The 15,228-nt window shown below is 48.5% G+C and overlaps 1 protein-coding gene across 1 annotated transcript in view; it reads left to right on the top strand.

Annotated features, from left to right (window-relative positions):
- Positions 1 to 7,461: 7,461 nt before the first annotated feature.
- The window catches only part of LOC119108176 (protein bicaudal D-like), a 47,514-nt gene continuing 39,747 nt past the window's right edge, over positions 7,462 to 15,228 (top strand). Inside the window, exon 1 of the mRNA XM_037231754.1 lies at positions 7,462 to 7,491. Within this exon, the coding sequence (XP_037087649.1) occupies positions 7,462 to 7,491 (30 nt within the window). The remainder of the gene's footprint in view (positions 7,492 to 15,228) is intronic.

Here is a 15,228-nt window from a genome sequence, read left to right as displayed (position 1 = left end):
ACCGCCCAGTCACGGACAACACTTTTCACTGCGCAGCCTACGTCACTTGACACCAGAATTGTCTACCGGCGCATAGTGCTGGAGAAGAATGAGTCGCTACTTGGATCACAAAAGAAAGAGGAGGGATCACGATTCTCACACTTGAGGACTTGTTCACCAGACCAGTTTAGACTTGTTGCCATAAGGGGCGAACGTGCCGGCTCCTGCCGGGCGGATCCTCCGCTGCCAGGTAGTGCCCAAGCAAAGGTGCCACCTGCTCCTAGCGCTGAGAAAAAGAGGAGCTGTTGGCGCGGGCGGTGGCCCGACCAAAGGATTTCGGCTTCAGTCGGCGCATTTCCCAGTGAGGAGGCCTGGGCTTGGGGTGAGGGGTGGGGCTGGGCACAGGGGGAACGCCCCCCCCCCCCATCTCCTTAGGTCGCGCGGGACTCGTTGAGACCGACGATCAGGGGCCTGATTGCCTGATTGGAGCGTCCGAAGGACTTTGAGGGCCGGCTAGCACTTTTATGGAGGGACTTCAGCCCGTGGGGTCGAGCACTCAAATGCCTGTCGGAGGGCTTCTTGCGTCGATCGAGGGCACCATGAGTCGATGAGGGCCTCTTTTTTCGGACAAGCGCCAGCAATACGGAACAACAGGCACCGAGTCGGTCCGCGTCCTGGTGCCTCATTTTCCAAGCGGGGTAAAGGCCGGGGCCAGATGGTGGCCAAAGGCTTTTTCATTGATCGGCGCCCTTGGAACGATAAGGTCCCACAGTATCTAACAGGGTCCTGTGTTGACAAGGGCCCAAAATGGCCAGGAGACATTTCTTCAACGGGAACAAGGATGAGGCCCCGAATGCCAGAGGGTTTTTTAGTTGGTCAGGGCCCTCTGACAATGCATGGAAACTTGAGAAACGTCACTTTTGTATGGAGATAGTGAAGGTCAGTCAGGGGCCCCAGTACCGAACGGGGTGCAAGTCTGCTCTGTTTTGGCCAGGAGTCTGATAAGTAGAACTGCGGGTCCTGCGCCGCTTGCTGACAGTCTACACCAGAAAAACTCCTTTGGCGTCAGTGAGGGACACTTCGCTGCTCTGTGACCAACTGCTCCGGTCACAGGGCTTTCCCCGTCATGGAGGGGACCGCTACATGCTGAATCCCTCCGGGGGCCCCGGGTCGACGCGGGAGCTCCAGCACGTGCCATCAGAATGACAGCCAGTAGTTATTCTGCAGGCTGGTACAGCATGGCCTTCGGCTCCTGATCTGAACACGTAATGTGACTGTTTTTGTTTTAGCCACAGAGCCCCCTGTCTGGAAGAAATCAAGGGCCCAGGTCGCGCCTGGGCGATCGGTTGAATGCCCTTCGGTCGAGTGGGGTACGGGAGGCCAATTCGACCCACCGAGATCTAAAAAACTTAGATAACTGGAGACACCAAGTTCACAGAGTGGGCTGGCCTGTATGTGACCTGACTTTTATGAAAATTTGAGGTTCTTAGGTCATGATCTTGCAGTCAAAAAAGGTCAAATAAGATCAAACTCCAAAGTGGTGCCCCAAGTGCCCCCAGATCTTCTCATGCAACCACCGTGAAGCTAGACGCCGGTTCTAAGCATAAGATCAATGGTGTCCAATAAAGGCCAGAGGCCTTGTTTGACCTTTGTTAGATCAAGGTGACCAAATAGCTACGAGATTGCTCCTATTTTGCAATTCAAATAAGCATTAGGGCTTATACTAGGTGGTATGGTCCTAAAGCAAAATTTTGAAATAGGTTATTTTGGATCAATGATTTACTCTGACCTGAAAGTCAATGAACCACGTCTGTTACGGTCCCTGTCGTTAATGAATTCGACAAGAACACCAGAAACTGCCCCATTCACAAACCTCTCGAATAAAAAAGCAGGTTAGTTTTGACCTCGGTCATATCTTTGTACCTGAACGTAGGTAAAGTAAATTCATTTTAATTATAAAATCAATTCATTTATTGCCTAAGAAACCACCTCATATATGTATGGCTTCGTCTAACACTCCGTTGTTGCATCACATTGAACGGCTTTCTAGAAATACTCTTCGCTGACCGCCAATGCTTGTCTTGACCAGCCATAGGTCAGTAACCTTACAAGGTACATCCTTTATATCAAAATATCCGTTATTCCATTGCCAACAGCCATTCAAAGCTTGACGGTGCTACGCAGCGACGTCCGGATATCCTTCAGGAAAACACCTGGAGTAACCATATTGAGCCCCCTCCCCTTCGCCCGAGCGCGTGCTTATTGTTATAATGTTCCGAATATCATTATGAACGTTGTGCAAGTCAAATTTATATCCCGCAAAACCTGCCATATCCACAAATCGAATGTATAAAGCGTTCCAAAGTACTGATTTCCGATACGTGGTCGTATTGCCTGCCTGCTGGCAGCCACCTGGTGCTAGCTGCGGGACCGACGGGGTGCGGCCTACGGCGACTGCAATGAAAAACCTTATTTTTTGTACTTTAGAAGACTGCAAGCGCGTACGCTCAAAACAACTACTTTTACGAACTGCTTCCGAAAGTATAAACATATTTTAGACCCGTTTAAATCCACGCTCGTGTACAGTCCACGGGCTAGGAGGTCACAATCCCTGTAAATGTCCGAAAAAAGTCCAGTAACACCCATGGCAGTCATCGGTTTAGAAAGGGCGTAATCGCCCATTGTGGTACAAGTAGCGCATGCAGGTTATTCGATGCTGTCATTTAACACCCGGTTCCGTCATTTTATCGGCTTCTTAATGCAAGAAGAATTGTATCTTCTGGCGGTTTCTACTTTTCAGTTCAATTAAAAAAGGCATAAAAAACGAGAAAATAGCCATCTCGAAATGAAGAAGGCCAAACCCGGTGAAATTTTTGTTGTCGCGGGCCTTTTCACCAGCCTGAGCCTTCCACTGACTTCCTCTGGAATCGCACTCCCGTCGGCCCTGTACTTCCTCTCGCTCTCACCAAGAAGCCAGCTGCGCCCCTGGCGGTTCCCACGACTTTTGGCCGCTTGGCCCTCGTTTTGATTTTTGCTCTGTTTACGTCTATCCATACAACGAGTTGTATTAAAGGAAGACATTGCATGCCGGTTGTCTATTCATGGCCGCCATTAGATTCGAACTGAAGAGCTGCGCCCCGCGTGGTAGGTCGCTCACTAGGTCACCGATTGGCTTCTAATGGCCGCCATTAGATTCGAACCGAAGAGTTACGTCTCGCGTGGTAGGTCGCTCACTAGGCTTCATTTGTACAGTGGACCTATCAGATGGTGTTTTTGAAATACATGCCATCAAGCGCCTTTTGGTTTGAAATGAACTAGTGTCAAGTTCGGAAAGTTAATCGAATCCTTCGAAGCCAACCTTTCTGGCTTGCAACGGAGCGCGCGATGACCATTGGTCCTAATCCGAGTAAAAGGGCTGGAAATGAAAGGATAGGTGCCGATCTGGGTCGACCGGAGTCGTAGCATTCAACTAACGAAGTCTGAGAGTATCAACTGCAGGGTTGCCAAGCCCAGCAGCCAGGCGGGCCATATTTCCAAGTTTACGCAAAAAAGTCACTAGTTTTATCGCCAATGTCACCGAAAACTACAAAATTCTCGTCGCGTTGTATTCGATTCAGCAAACTTGTTAATTTTTTCAAGCTTGATTTTTTGTGTGCCGTATATAAGCAAACATTACAGACGTAAAAAAACTCACCAATATTTGCCCGTATATTAGGGTATATGCGACATAACTATGTGCGACAGAAGTCACTAACAACAGAACGCCCGCGCGTGATCGAGGGTATCAGATTGAGAACGGTTCGCCCCGCAGAACAGTGTCCGATTTCTCGAGAGACCGGGCTGTCTGGCGGACTTCTACGCGGTGGTCAGCTGACGTCCGGTCACGGGGGGTCATCCCCACATGGCGAAGCCGTGTCACATAATAGCAGTGCACGAAAGAATGCATCCACTCTCTTCTGACCCAAAGGCTGGAGGCATGTGCAGCTCCTGCAGTGGAGTATAATTTATGAATTTGATTTAATATGTGCCGCTGTCTACGCCTGCTTGGCACGCGCTGCTCTGGGTGTGCCGCCTCGACGGGTGCTGCTTTGCTAGGAGCCAGTTCGATGAATGCCGCTGTTGATGCATGTGGTGGCTGCCCCTATGATGGGTGCCTGTTTAATGGGTGCAGGAGTGTCATTCTGTCGTTTTGATGGCAATTTGGGAACATTTATGGCTATCGTATATGCCAAACTTGAATTATTAGATATGATGAAACTTTCTGTGAAAGGCTGTCGAGAAGAGGGGGATGGGGATGCACAAAGCTGGTAGATATATCTGAGGGGCACGGGCAGGGCATCTCGGCGCGAGACTTTGCACCACGGTCATTTGTAATCCGATCTGACCACTGGCCTTACCATTCCTTGTGTCCCCATGTACTAACCTTTAGGGTAATGTTCCGTCTTTAAGGGAATGTCTCACGCTTGAAGACATTGAAGTACACATGAGATAGGATGATAAGTGTCACGCTTGAAGATATTGAAGCACGCATGATATAGGGTGAAATAAGCTCACTTACAACCATTAGTACATTTTTAGAAAGGAAAGACTGTTCTGGACGACAAAATTTTTATTTTCGGTAAATATGCCCATCAATACGCCATTATATGATTACGTCATGGAACGTTTGTATCACGCTGAGGTGCTGCCAAACTAGCCGTGGAAAAATGCCACCCTAGCACTCGCCTGTAGCACTTCACTTGCCGAGAGATGACAATGGCGGTGTTGGAGGTGTTCCCTGAGCCAAATATCTTCATGTGCTTGTGTTTTGACCCTTTCTCGTGGTGTTCTTACTCATCTATCTGTAAGTTTAAGATGCTTACTTATGTTTACATGCTCGACTATGGTGTTGTTCGTGAGTTATTCGATTACAAGTTTTATTCCACAATTAGTAGTAATTTCCCCAAACTAGAGCGCTCTACCGAAGATGGGCTTCTGTCACCACGCTTGATGTGTTTGCGCGGCAATATTTGTTCTTGATGTGAGCATTTTACGCATTGCAGACAACAGGTTCGTTGAACGGTGATATCTTTAAATTGGTTTTATAACAAAAAATTGAAAAGACAAAAAGCCAAAGAACAAAAGTCAGGTGAAAAAATTCAAAAGACAACACGTCCAAATGGACAATAGTCAAATGCAAAAAAAAACAGAAAGCAAAAAAGTCAGCTGAAAAAAAATCGAAAAAATGAAAGTCCTATGTTAAAAGTCGAATAGGCCACAAGTCAAAAACGAGAAAAATCAATTGAGTGACACTAAAAGGACAAAAGTCAGGGAGGTAAAAAGTCAGAAGGACAAAGGTCAAAATAAAAAAGTTAACAGAACAAAAGTCAAAAGAGTAAAACTCAAATACATGAAGTCAAGTACACAAAAACCCCCCCAAAAAACTGCTGGACTGCTCTTGGCATGCAGGCATCCGGAATCAAGACTGCTCGAACAAGCTGTCCAGAAAATCCACGGAATGGCAGCAGGACAGGCTTTATTCTAGAACCCAAAATAAAGTGTTTCCGGTTACAGGAAGCATGTTTAGTGTGGTCATTGCGTCCAACTCATAGGGAAATTTGGACAATGGAGATAAGCTTGTACACAGCAGTGCTGGTCAAAGGCGACCAATTACGGCTACAGACCATGCTAAACATGAAAAGCTTTCGAACTTCTTTTTGCATGAGGACGCAAAGCGCCTATTTACCCAAAAAGGGCCTTTTAATTTGTGCCAGTGACCTCATGATGCAGACATGGGGTTCCTGTTTCAGAACAAGGACGGGCTGATATTTCAATAGACTTATTATACAGCATGGCCACATTATCTACAAATGGAGCGTGCCAAGCCGACAAATGACCTCCTTAACACATAACTGATATTTCCGATCCAAAGTAGAGACTTTTCGATTCACGCACTCAGTTATCAAGAAAGGGGCATCTTGATGCAGAAAGGGGCTTATGAACTCGGAGTAGGATTTGTTAGCTCATTTATGGGGAAAGCTTTCTTGATTTAATTGTTCATGACACATGCATGGCTATAAAGCTTCCAGTTTATATAAAAAGGGTCTCCCAAAAATGAAACCGGAAGCATACCCTTGCCCTCCTGCCCGCAGGCAGGGGAGGGGGGTGAAGGCATGGGGGTGGGTAACTGCCCTCTTGCTCCCTCCCTGCCGCGCCGTCTCTCGCTTCAGTTACCAAAAAAGGCCCCTGCTGACCTGCCAGGGTGCCATGCTGATATACAAAGCAGCTTTATCCTGAAGTAGGTCGAACGCAAGCTTCGTGTTGAGTAGAGGCCGCGGAGTGCCCCGATCTTGACTTGGAAGTGCATCCGCACCATGGACGAAGAGGTAATTTTGGTTTATTTACCTCAGCGCTGCCGGGAGTCTCTTTCAATTTGACTTTCTTCTTCGTACTTCCCTTTTTGTACTTTTAGCCTTTTCTTTTTCATCCATCTCGCTTGTATTCCTTTTGACGCTCGCCCCTTGTCCGTTCACATTCAACTTTAATCTCTTGACTTTCCATCACTCGGCTTTTTGTCATTCGTACCGTTGGACTTTTATTCCTTTTGATTTGCCGACCGTTTGACTTGTTGCATTTGGCTCTGGTCGTTTTGACTTTTCCATGAAACTTTTTGTTCTTTTAAGTTGTTGTCCTTTTGACTTTTTGTCCTTTGGCATATTGCCGTTAAATTTTATCTATTCAACTTTTATCTTTTTGACTTGTATTTATTTGAGTTCGTCTATTTGACTTTTACATGTTTGATTTCATTGATTTGAATTTCATTTATTTGACTTGCATTTTCTTGACTCATTTTCACTTGACTGCAAAAGAGAAGTGCATCACTGTGTGCAGTAAACAATGGTGCCATTTCATAAAGCACAATATTACGCATTAGACAAGCTTATTTGGTTGACTGATGTTTAATCACTTTGTTATGCTGATGAAGAGCTAGCCCGCATGAACTTAAAATCGCTTACATCATATGACATGCATCCATTCACGGATCTAGTGGAGGGCTTGGGCCAAAACTACCAAATCACGGCATTTGGCCAAATCACGCAATCTACTCAATTTTTTTTGGCAGCCCCGTGTAAGAAAGTGCTGCTTTGTTTGAGTCCAGATGTTTGCGTAACACACGAGAGGTGTGCGAAAATTTTTTGTCGGAGTTGGCGTCGTACTACACCTTTTGATTCAATTATGTCTTGGCATCAACAAGTATTATCAACAACATGTTCGTAGTAAACAATATTCAACAACGCTCAATAATACTCAGTTACGTTAAACAACTCACAATGAACAATTCACAATGACCAATACTTGTATGGGATTGAGGCTAAAAGCCAGCGATGTAGCTGTGGTTGTCGAAAACGCATGTGCTATGAAAAGGGCTGTCACTTGCATGCTTGTTATGGGGTCGGTGTTACACACCTTAGGTGCACGTAAATTTATGTCTAAATTGGCCGGATGTTCACCGCCCCGACGCAGACCAAGCAGGTACGTTAATTGTGTGGAGCAGCGCACCTACCAACACTTCCGTCGTGTTGCTCTCGCCCCCAGATAACATTGTAACGGCTGAGCAGATGAAAGATCAAATAAACTGAACACACCTGGGGTCATAAGACACGCAAAGGTTTGAGAGGTGCAACTGAAAAGCTCCGGAGTGAGGCTATGTCCGAAGCCCTTCATGACTAACCATGTTCTCGTCCCCAACAACCAAAAGTACGTGCCACAGCCTATGACCGCCATAAACGAGTGTTTTCGGCGCCCCAAGGTGGCCTCTAGAGGGGTGCCTTTATTTTCAGATCAGAAGGGGTACATGCCTCCAATGCCCCGCCCCCTCAAAAGGGATACATGCCTCCAATACCCCGCCCACTTTCTCTGGATCCGCCTCTGTATGGCTACTGTGCAGCTTAAATTTAAATTTGTTGAATGATTGAGAGTTCGCACAAGCAAAGTTTTTTCATAATAAGAAAATTCGAGGCATAAAAGGTCGGGCAACTATAAAAGAGTAATATCTTTCTTCGAAATAAAGTGGGCCAAAACCGTTGAGTAAAATTGGAGGAGAGGGTGGTAGGTCGTCCAGACCTTGGCCCCCCCTCCCCCCCCAATCATTTACAACGTTTGACACCCCTGCACCAAAAGTGACTTGCCTATTCATACAGACGTCAGAATCAAGTTGTAAGGCCTTCAAGTACACCTTTATGTTGTTTCCCTGACCTTCGCGAACCTCAGCAGGCGCTGCGAGCTTGCTACTTCGACACGAAGGGAGGGATCTGTTGCAAAACAATCGCTGTTGTGCGTCTCCGATGGAATCAGTCATGCGTGAATGCTAAGATCGCTGGCGTGGGTGCCGTTCTGAGTCCGCTTAGAGTGACCTTGCTTTTTATACCGCCTATTCTTCCGCCGGTCCCCATATATTTAGCCAAAAATACTTCCCAGCAAAAACTACTGCTGTAGATTGTAACTACTACAAAAAACCTAAGTGACGACACAACTTTCATTCGTTTGGACGACAACCAGAAAGTCTGGCTTTTGTCTCGCTTCCCCTCCCATTTATTTCAATGAGACTCTGGCCATGACCACAGATAGCACTGCAATTGCGTAGGTATAGGAACAGGGAGTCCAGGTTAGCCTTGGTTCACCCACTTTTCGCGAAAGCACATTAGAGCAATTAGGTGTGCCAAACAGCTTCCTAATTTAATTTTTCCTGGAACGGGCCGGAAATACTGTTTCTTAACTTGTGTTTCAACCGTTAAGTTACGATAAGCATAAGCATCATCACTTTTAAAGCTTCGTCGGTGGTCATAATGTCACGGATCAAAATGCGGCAAAAAGTACCTCAGTGGTACTTGCCTCTCACACGTGGCCTTTCATGAGAACAAAATTCATACGATTAGCTACGGTGTGGAGGACATCACTGGAAAAACCACACGAAAAGGGCAGTGCGGCTAATTTTTCATGCATTTCACCCAAAAATATGTTTCATTGCAGCCCAACGAAAGCACTGATTCAAAGGGGTGTTTCGTGCTAACCCTGTCTGGACCCCTCTTACTTCCGGCACATCAGTCCTTTCATAAGTGGAAATGGGGGGGGGGGGGGGCGGGGGTCGCTCTTGCCAAAACGGAGGGGCTGTTCAAAGTCACCCGTCCATGGCAGCAGCGCCAAGCCCACAGGGTGCTAGGGCAACACGCTACTGGGTCCAACCAGATGGCAGCACTGGTCCTGATGCTGCCCATGGAAGGATGGCGATTAGACGACCAGGTGGCAGTAGTATCGCTTTTTGTTGTGGCAAAGGACCACTCGCTGATTCAGTTTCAGAAACGCTACCAGTTTTGGGTTGCAGCAAATGTTGTCTCCATGCTTAGCGTAAACAAAGCTTGTCCAATTGAACGAAATTGACGCAAAAGATACCCATGTGTGTCGCATATGCTGCATATATGATATTTGGTGATAACTAGGTCAAGAAGAATCAACGAACCCGACTGATATCTTACTAACCCCTCATCGCAGATTCATGCAGTTTTCAGCGGCAAGAAATACAGTTACTTGAAATATGTGTCGTGTAAATTATAGAGCTTTGTCCGCAAGTTGCTTGATCACGAGGGTACTTCCCTGATCCCTGTCACGTCGCAGTGTCACTACAACTTCATCTTCCGTTCAAAAATAAAGGGAGTGTTCCACATTGAAGATATTGTAGCAAACATCAGATGAGATGTAATGCGCGCACTTGCAACACTTTAGGGTAGAAAAAGACCGCTGTAGACAACGCAATTTCTCTATTCAGTGAATATGTTTCTCAACATGTCATTGATTGATTACGTCATCGTACCTTGTACAACATTAATTGAGAGCCAGCTGACGGCCGTTATATCTGAAGTCGTGCTCGCGAACGCCAGATATAAACGACTGGACAATTGTATTTTCTTGGCCTTGATCGCCGCATGGCTGATGGAATGGAGTGATTTGAATGACGTCACCATGGCGGCATGAACGCCTGGGTGGCCTTCAAATAGTCCCTCCGAAATAGTCTGCACATCTTTGCGGGCGTGCAGCTCAGAAGCTAGGGGCTTTACGTATTAAGAAGGGTAGGGCTGTGAACTGCGCCAAATGGTCTTCAAGATGGCTGTTTCATTTCAAAACCCCATACGAGTGCGGAACACTCCCTTTAACATGACCAACGTAAAAATATAAGATTTCAAAGCCTGAAGAGCAAGGGTCGAAAAGGGATACCGATCTGAACGGCATGGCGTCACAGTGACACCAGACTCACAGGTTCTCACCCGGAAGAAAACGGACGTGCGCTTCTTGTCTGTGTTGGTCGGTGTGTGACAGGCCACGTGCTCTCGTGCACAAGGTTTTCACAAACAATGAAGCGGCATATTGTGACGCGCCCTTTTAAGCATTGATGTGCGATCTCAACAGCCAGAAGAGATGAAACGTAACACCAACTGCACGGTATATGCAAACGAACACTCTACAGCACACCAACAGATTTCAAACTGTCCGACCCACTGGTGCGCCGGTAACCAACCGGGGGTCAACCTCACCCTTCTGACAGTTGATTCCCCTTCACACGCTTAGCTGGATGCCGTCAAATGCAAAGCTGTGTAAGGCTGCGAAAATAACGATGCCCGTGCGAAGTAATTCTGGCAGCGAGTGTAGTGACAGACAAAACCCCACACCAAGAAAGCTGTAGTGGCTTACGCCAGACTCATACTCAAGACCACGGACCCGGAGCGTAGGCAACAATAAATGCGTCACTTCCAGACATTAATAAGTCAATCGTGTAATACGACCACTATTAAGAGGATCGAAAAGAAACCTGGGAAGCGTCGATGAAGCGCGATTGATGCACTGCTTTTCCTTTGTTTGCTTCTCGGTCATGCAAGTCAGGAAGGGCACTTCCATCTTTTCATTAGCAGGTAAACCACACTTGCAACGATAATATCCCAATCGTAGATTGTAAAAATGCAGACCGAGATGCAGCTGCCTAACTTTACATGCCAGTTGTTGAGCCCCAGAGCGACGCATCGCTAGCTGTCTCAGCCTCGGCATTCCCGTGACGGTCCGCTGCAAAATGGGTCCGTTCACGGTCGACGCCTTCGTGGAAGTGCAACCGCCAGTTCCGACCCGCCCGGCAGCATGACTTGCGCGCCACATTCCTCACGCGCAGCGTGACTGGCGCCGAGGCCGCCTCACGCAGCATGACTGGGGCTTCAGATTCATCACCGCGCGTGTGCCCCCGTCAGAAGTTCAGGCGGCGCGGTTCAAACCGTCAAGCAGTGTGGCTGCCGCTTTTCGTGGTTCGTTTCTTCTGCTCTCATCGGGTTGCACTGAGGCGAGTGCATCACTTACTTGGAGCCGCTCATGTTTTAGTCCGTTGCCTCTCTAGAGCATCGGACGTCGCAGTGCGCCCTTTCCTCTCGGCTGTTTAAGACCCGGTCACACTCAGGGCACATCACAACTGTGCATAGATCGGCTGCGCCGTAGTTGTGGTTACGTACGGCCTAGCACCGCATGTGTCCATTTCTTGAGCTGCCGGCGCTTGAACAGGCCTCCGCCCCCAGCCTGCCTGGCGTCGCGGCGTCTTTCGCAAGCGTTTGGTTCTGACTGTCTAAATCAGTGCCTCGTTCACCGTGCCTTTATCCAGGTGTGTCTCCTTGCCGGCGTGTCTCACATCGAAGCGCATTCCTTCCCAATAGGACCCCCGCGTTGACACGTGCTCCGGACTCCCCCCTGCCATCACCCGCAGCTGACCCCTGTAGGGTGCAGTGACCCCGTGACCCGGCCGCTCCATGGGCCCTGTCGTACCGTAGCACGGCCTTTGACGGCGCCGGCTCCGTTGAATCGGCCCCTCTGGCGTCGCGGGCGGCCGGTCTATGCCGGCGGCGCGCCCTCCCCCAAATGAACCCCGCTTGAAACATTAGAGCCGCAGTTCCGGTCATTTAACCGGCCCGCCATTAGTCCGCTTTTTGCCGGGCGCGCCGTTACCGACCGTGACGTCATCGGATGGGTTGTCGTCGACCGTCGACGGCCGCCCTCCGTCATCGGCGTCGACGCTCGCTCCTGTCGGAAATCACCGCGATCCCTGTCGACGACGTTCGATGGCCATTTAGAGTTGGACCCGCGAAAAACGGCCCGCATCGGGCAAATGGCCCCGACTGGTCCATTTCTCACCGTTTTTTGCCGACGCCCTTGTCTACACGGCCGAGCGACGGCGGCGCGGCCTTTGTCCCGCCGGTGTAGACGAGCGCGAGGCGGCGCACGCCGCGTCGTCTCGTCGCACGCGACACGCCGCGATTTATCGCGTTAGGCCTATTTGGTTATGTGCAGCTTGCTCACGCATGATGACGTTTGTGCTATTATGCGGTTATGTCGATCGCGAGACACAACGCTATTTTTGTCGGCAACATTTCGGGGTCCGTCGTCGTTATCGAGGATGGAGGCTTCGTTGACTTCTGGTGGACTAAACGGACTGCATCTGTGTTGTGAAGAAGTAGTGACACGCGCACTGGTCTGCCCTGCACAAGATCACTGACCGACACGCGACTGGTGTATTAGGGTCCATTGGATGTGCCATGTCATTTGTCACGTTGCTCAGCAACACACTCACGGGCATGACTAACAACTTCGGACCATCAGTGTTTTGTTCCGACTTCGCCGCCGTGCCGTTAACAGCTTTGTTAAAAAGCATCGTCCGTCCATATTAGTCGACCGCAGTGAACGCACCTCGCCGATCCGGGTGGCACTGCCGTCGATGGTTGCCGCTGTCTGGATACGTGCCGACTGCTGCAATTCGCACCTGTCCGGGATAGGTTGGCGGCTGAGCGATTACCCGCCGGTCGCCGGGTGGCACTGCCGTCGATGGTTGCCGCTGTCTTGGATACGTGCCGGCTGCTGCGATTCGCACTGTCCGGGATAGGTTGGCGGCTGAGCGGTACCCGCCGGTCGCCGTGGTGGCACTGGTAGCGAACAGATGGCAGTGAGTCGTTTCAATTATCTCGGATGATGGATTGGATGCGGCGCGGCGCATTCCCTCTCTCCCCTCAGCCCGGCACCTATGCCTCACGGGGTGCTGCTCATGACAGCACCAAATTTAGCCACGAGTCCTCCCTCCAGTCCCGCCGTTTAGCGAAGCTCTGACGGTCGCCTGCGCCCTTGGTTTGATGCGTGGCAGAGCAATTTGGCGACCGTTCGTTCTCAGTAGAGTCCTGGTCTCTGCTCTGACAAAGAGGGTTCGGGTCATATTCCCAGCTAGTGTCACGTTATGACCAGTTTTATCTGAAGCTCTTGCTTTACGCATATAAGTGAAGCAGCCATATTGCCTGGCTCCCTTCATAAGTTTCGCCCTGCCAGAAAGAGCAAAATCCAACTTCTTAAAGACGTTGCCGGCTGCATTTGTTTTATTCTTCGGTCATTGATGTAGATGTGCACCTTCACTGCATGCAAGAGAGTTATGCGTAGTACGCATTGATGCACCCTTCCTTGTCATTCGCCGGACAAGAGATGTTCAGAGGCTCCGAGAATGTGTTTTATTGCTTGTCAAAGCCCTGACAGGTTTTTACTACAACTAATTACAAATGATACCGCTATTTGGTGTAGACGGATTTACCACACTTCTACAGCTGTGAAAATTACATCCTTCCTCCGTCAGAGGACAGATGAGGTCGTCTTTGTTGGGATTGTCGGGATTACATTTTGCCTTCGTGCGCGAGATAACATAACGTTTGGAATAAAACACGTTCCAGTACGTTGTTATGTACCCATTTGTTATACATTATCGTACTGCATGACGAAACGCTTCAATACAGTGCGATTCGATAATCGGGCTACCAAAGCAAAACTAAAAAGAATGCGCCTGAGTAAAGAAATTCTTAACGAACAGCTTCGACTTTTCCTGGCATAACTTGACATGTCTTGCGTCACTTTAAGCGATGTTCGTCGCCGTTTGATTCTATGCTATCCAGCAACATTTGTTTCTTATGCACTGCGATTAGTTCATGAGGCAGCGGGCCTCTAGATCCGTAGTTACCCACAATACTTGGCTATTATTACTTAAGTAATGCCGTGAGTCACCGAGCAATGACAAGCCACACTCGGCATATGATTACGCGTTTACTAAAGGTGTCAAGCGGCGCCTGTTCTGCAGTCATATCACGCGTAGTCCTGAACATGAAAATCAGTTCAATTGGCAATTTTCACACAGTCTATCTGGTTTGACACGTATAAGATGACGGACTTTTAGTTTCATGACCCTCATCGGATATAATTTAGGAGAGCCATTCAGCGCTCTTTCTCACTTGGTTCTGCCACATTTAGTTATCGGGATTCAGGGGCATCCATTAGGCCCGTTGGGCCGGCAACGATTGGGGGAAAGGCTCGTGTGAAGAAGGTTAAAATAACGATCCACAGCTGCGAAATTGGCACAGAATCTAACGACCTATATCTTCGCTATAAACAGCACGCAAACATAAACGGCAGAATCAACACGTGCAGCGCAACGTCTGCTATCAGAATCAGAGCTCGAGAAATGAGGATTGACCTTCATGAGCCCCACAGCAGGCTTTTGTTTGCGCGTGAGACACCAATCGTTCGCATAGTGCCACCGGTATCTTCATCAATTGTGTATTCCTTCTGATCCAGAGCTTTCATACGGGTTTGCTGACTTCCCTAACCGTTCTTATAAACAGAAACTCTCAATATTCCCAAGAATGTGACGATGGCCGTAATTAGGGAACTCAAAGAGATGCTGGCGCGTGGCATCATAGCCACATTTAGCCCTTTCACTTCCTTGATGGACTGCCCATTCTCTGCCATCACACAAGCTCGACAAAGAGACGTCATTTGCGCCGTGGTGGTGTTTCTTAATGAACCTATGAACAGTAACTTGATGTGCTGATTTCTGAAGGAATTCCTGGCCAAATATACTCTTGCGGAGAAGTTTTGACAAAATACATTCTTTAGACCGATTTTATTAATTCCTGCTGGTCTCAGGATCACTAACGAGGTTTAGGGATAATTCGTATGCGAATGTCTGCATGCGAAGACTTCAGACCTGGCCAGCGCCGGTAGGGATGACCCTATCTGTGACCTGAGAAAGAGCGAGAAAAAAAAGAGCGAGAGAGAGAGAGAGAGAGAGAGAGAGAGAGAGAGAGAGAGGAGAGAGAGAGAGAGAGAGAGAGAGAGAGAGAGAGAGAGAGAGAGAGAGAGAGAGAGAGAGGAGGAGAAGAG

This window comes from Pollicipes pollicipes, unplaced genomic scaffold, assembly GCF_011947565.3.
Source record: "Pollicipes pollicipes isolate AB1234 unplaced genomic scaffold, Ppol_2.1 Scaffold_6686;HRSCAF=7923_pilon_pilon_pilon, whole genome shotgun sequence".
In the NCBI taxonomy this organism is placed as follows: Eukaryota; Metazoa; Arthropoda; class Thecostraca; order Pollicipedomorpha; family Pollicipedidae; genus Pollicipes; species Pollicipes pollicipes.
The sequence above is the reverse complement of the archived record's forward strand: the minus strand, read 5'-3'. Positions and strand labels throughout refer to the sequence as shown.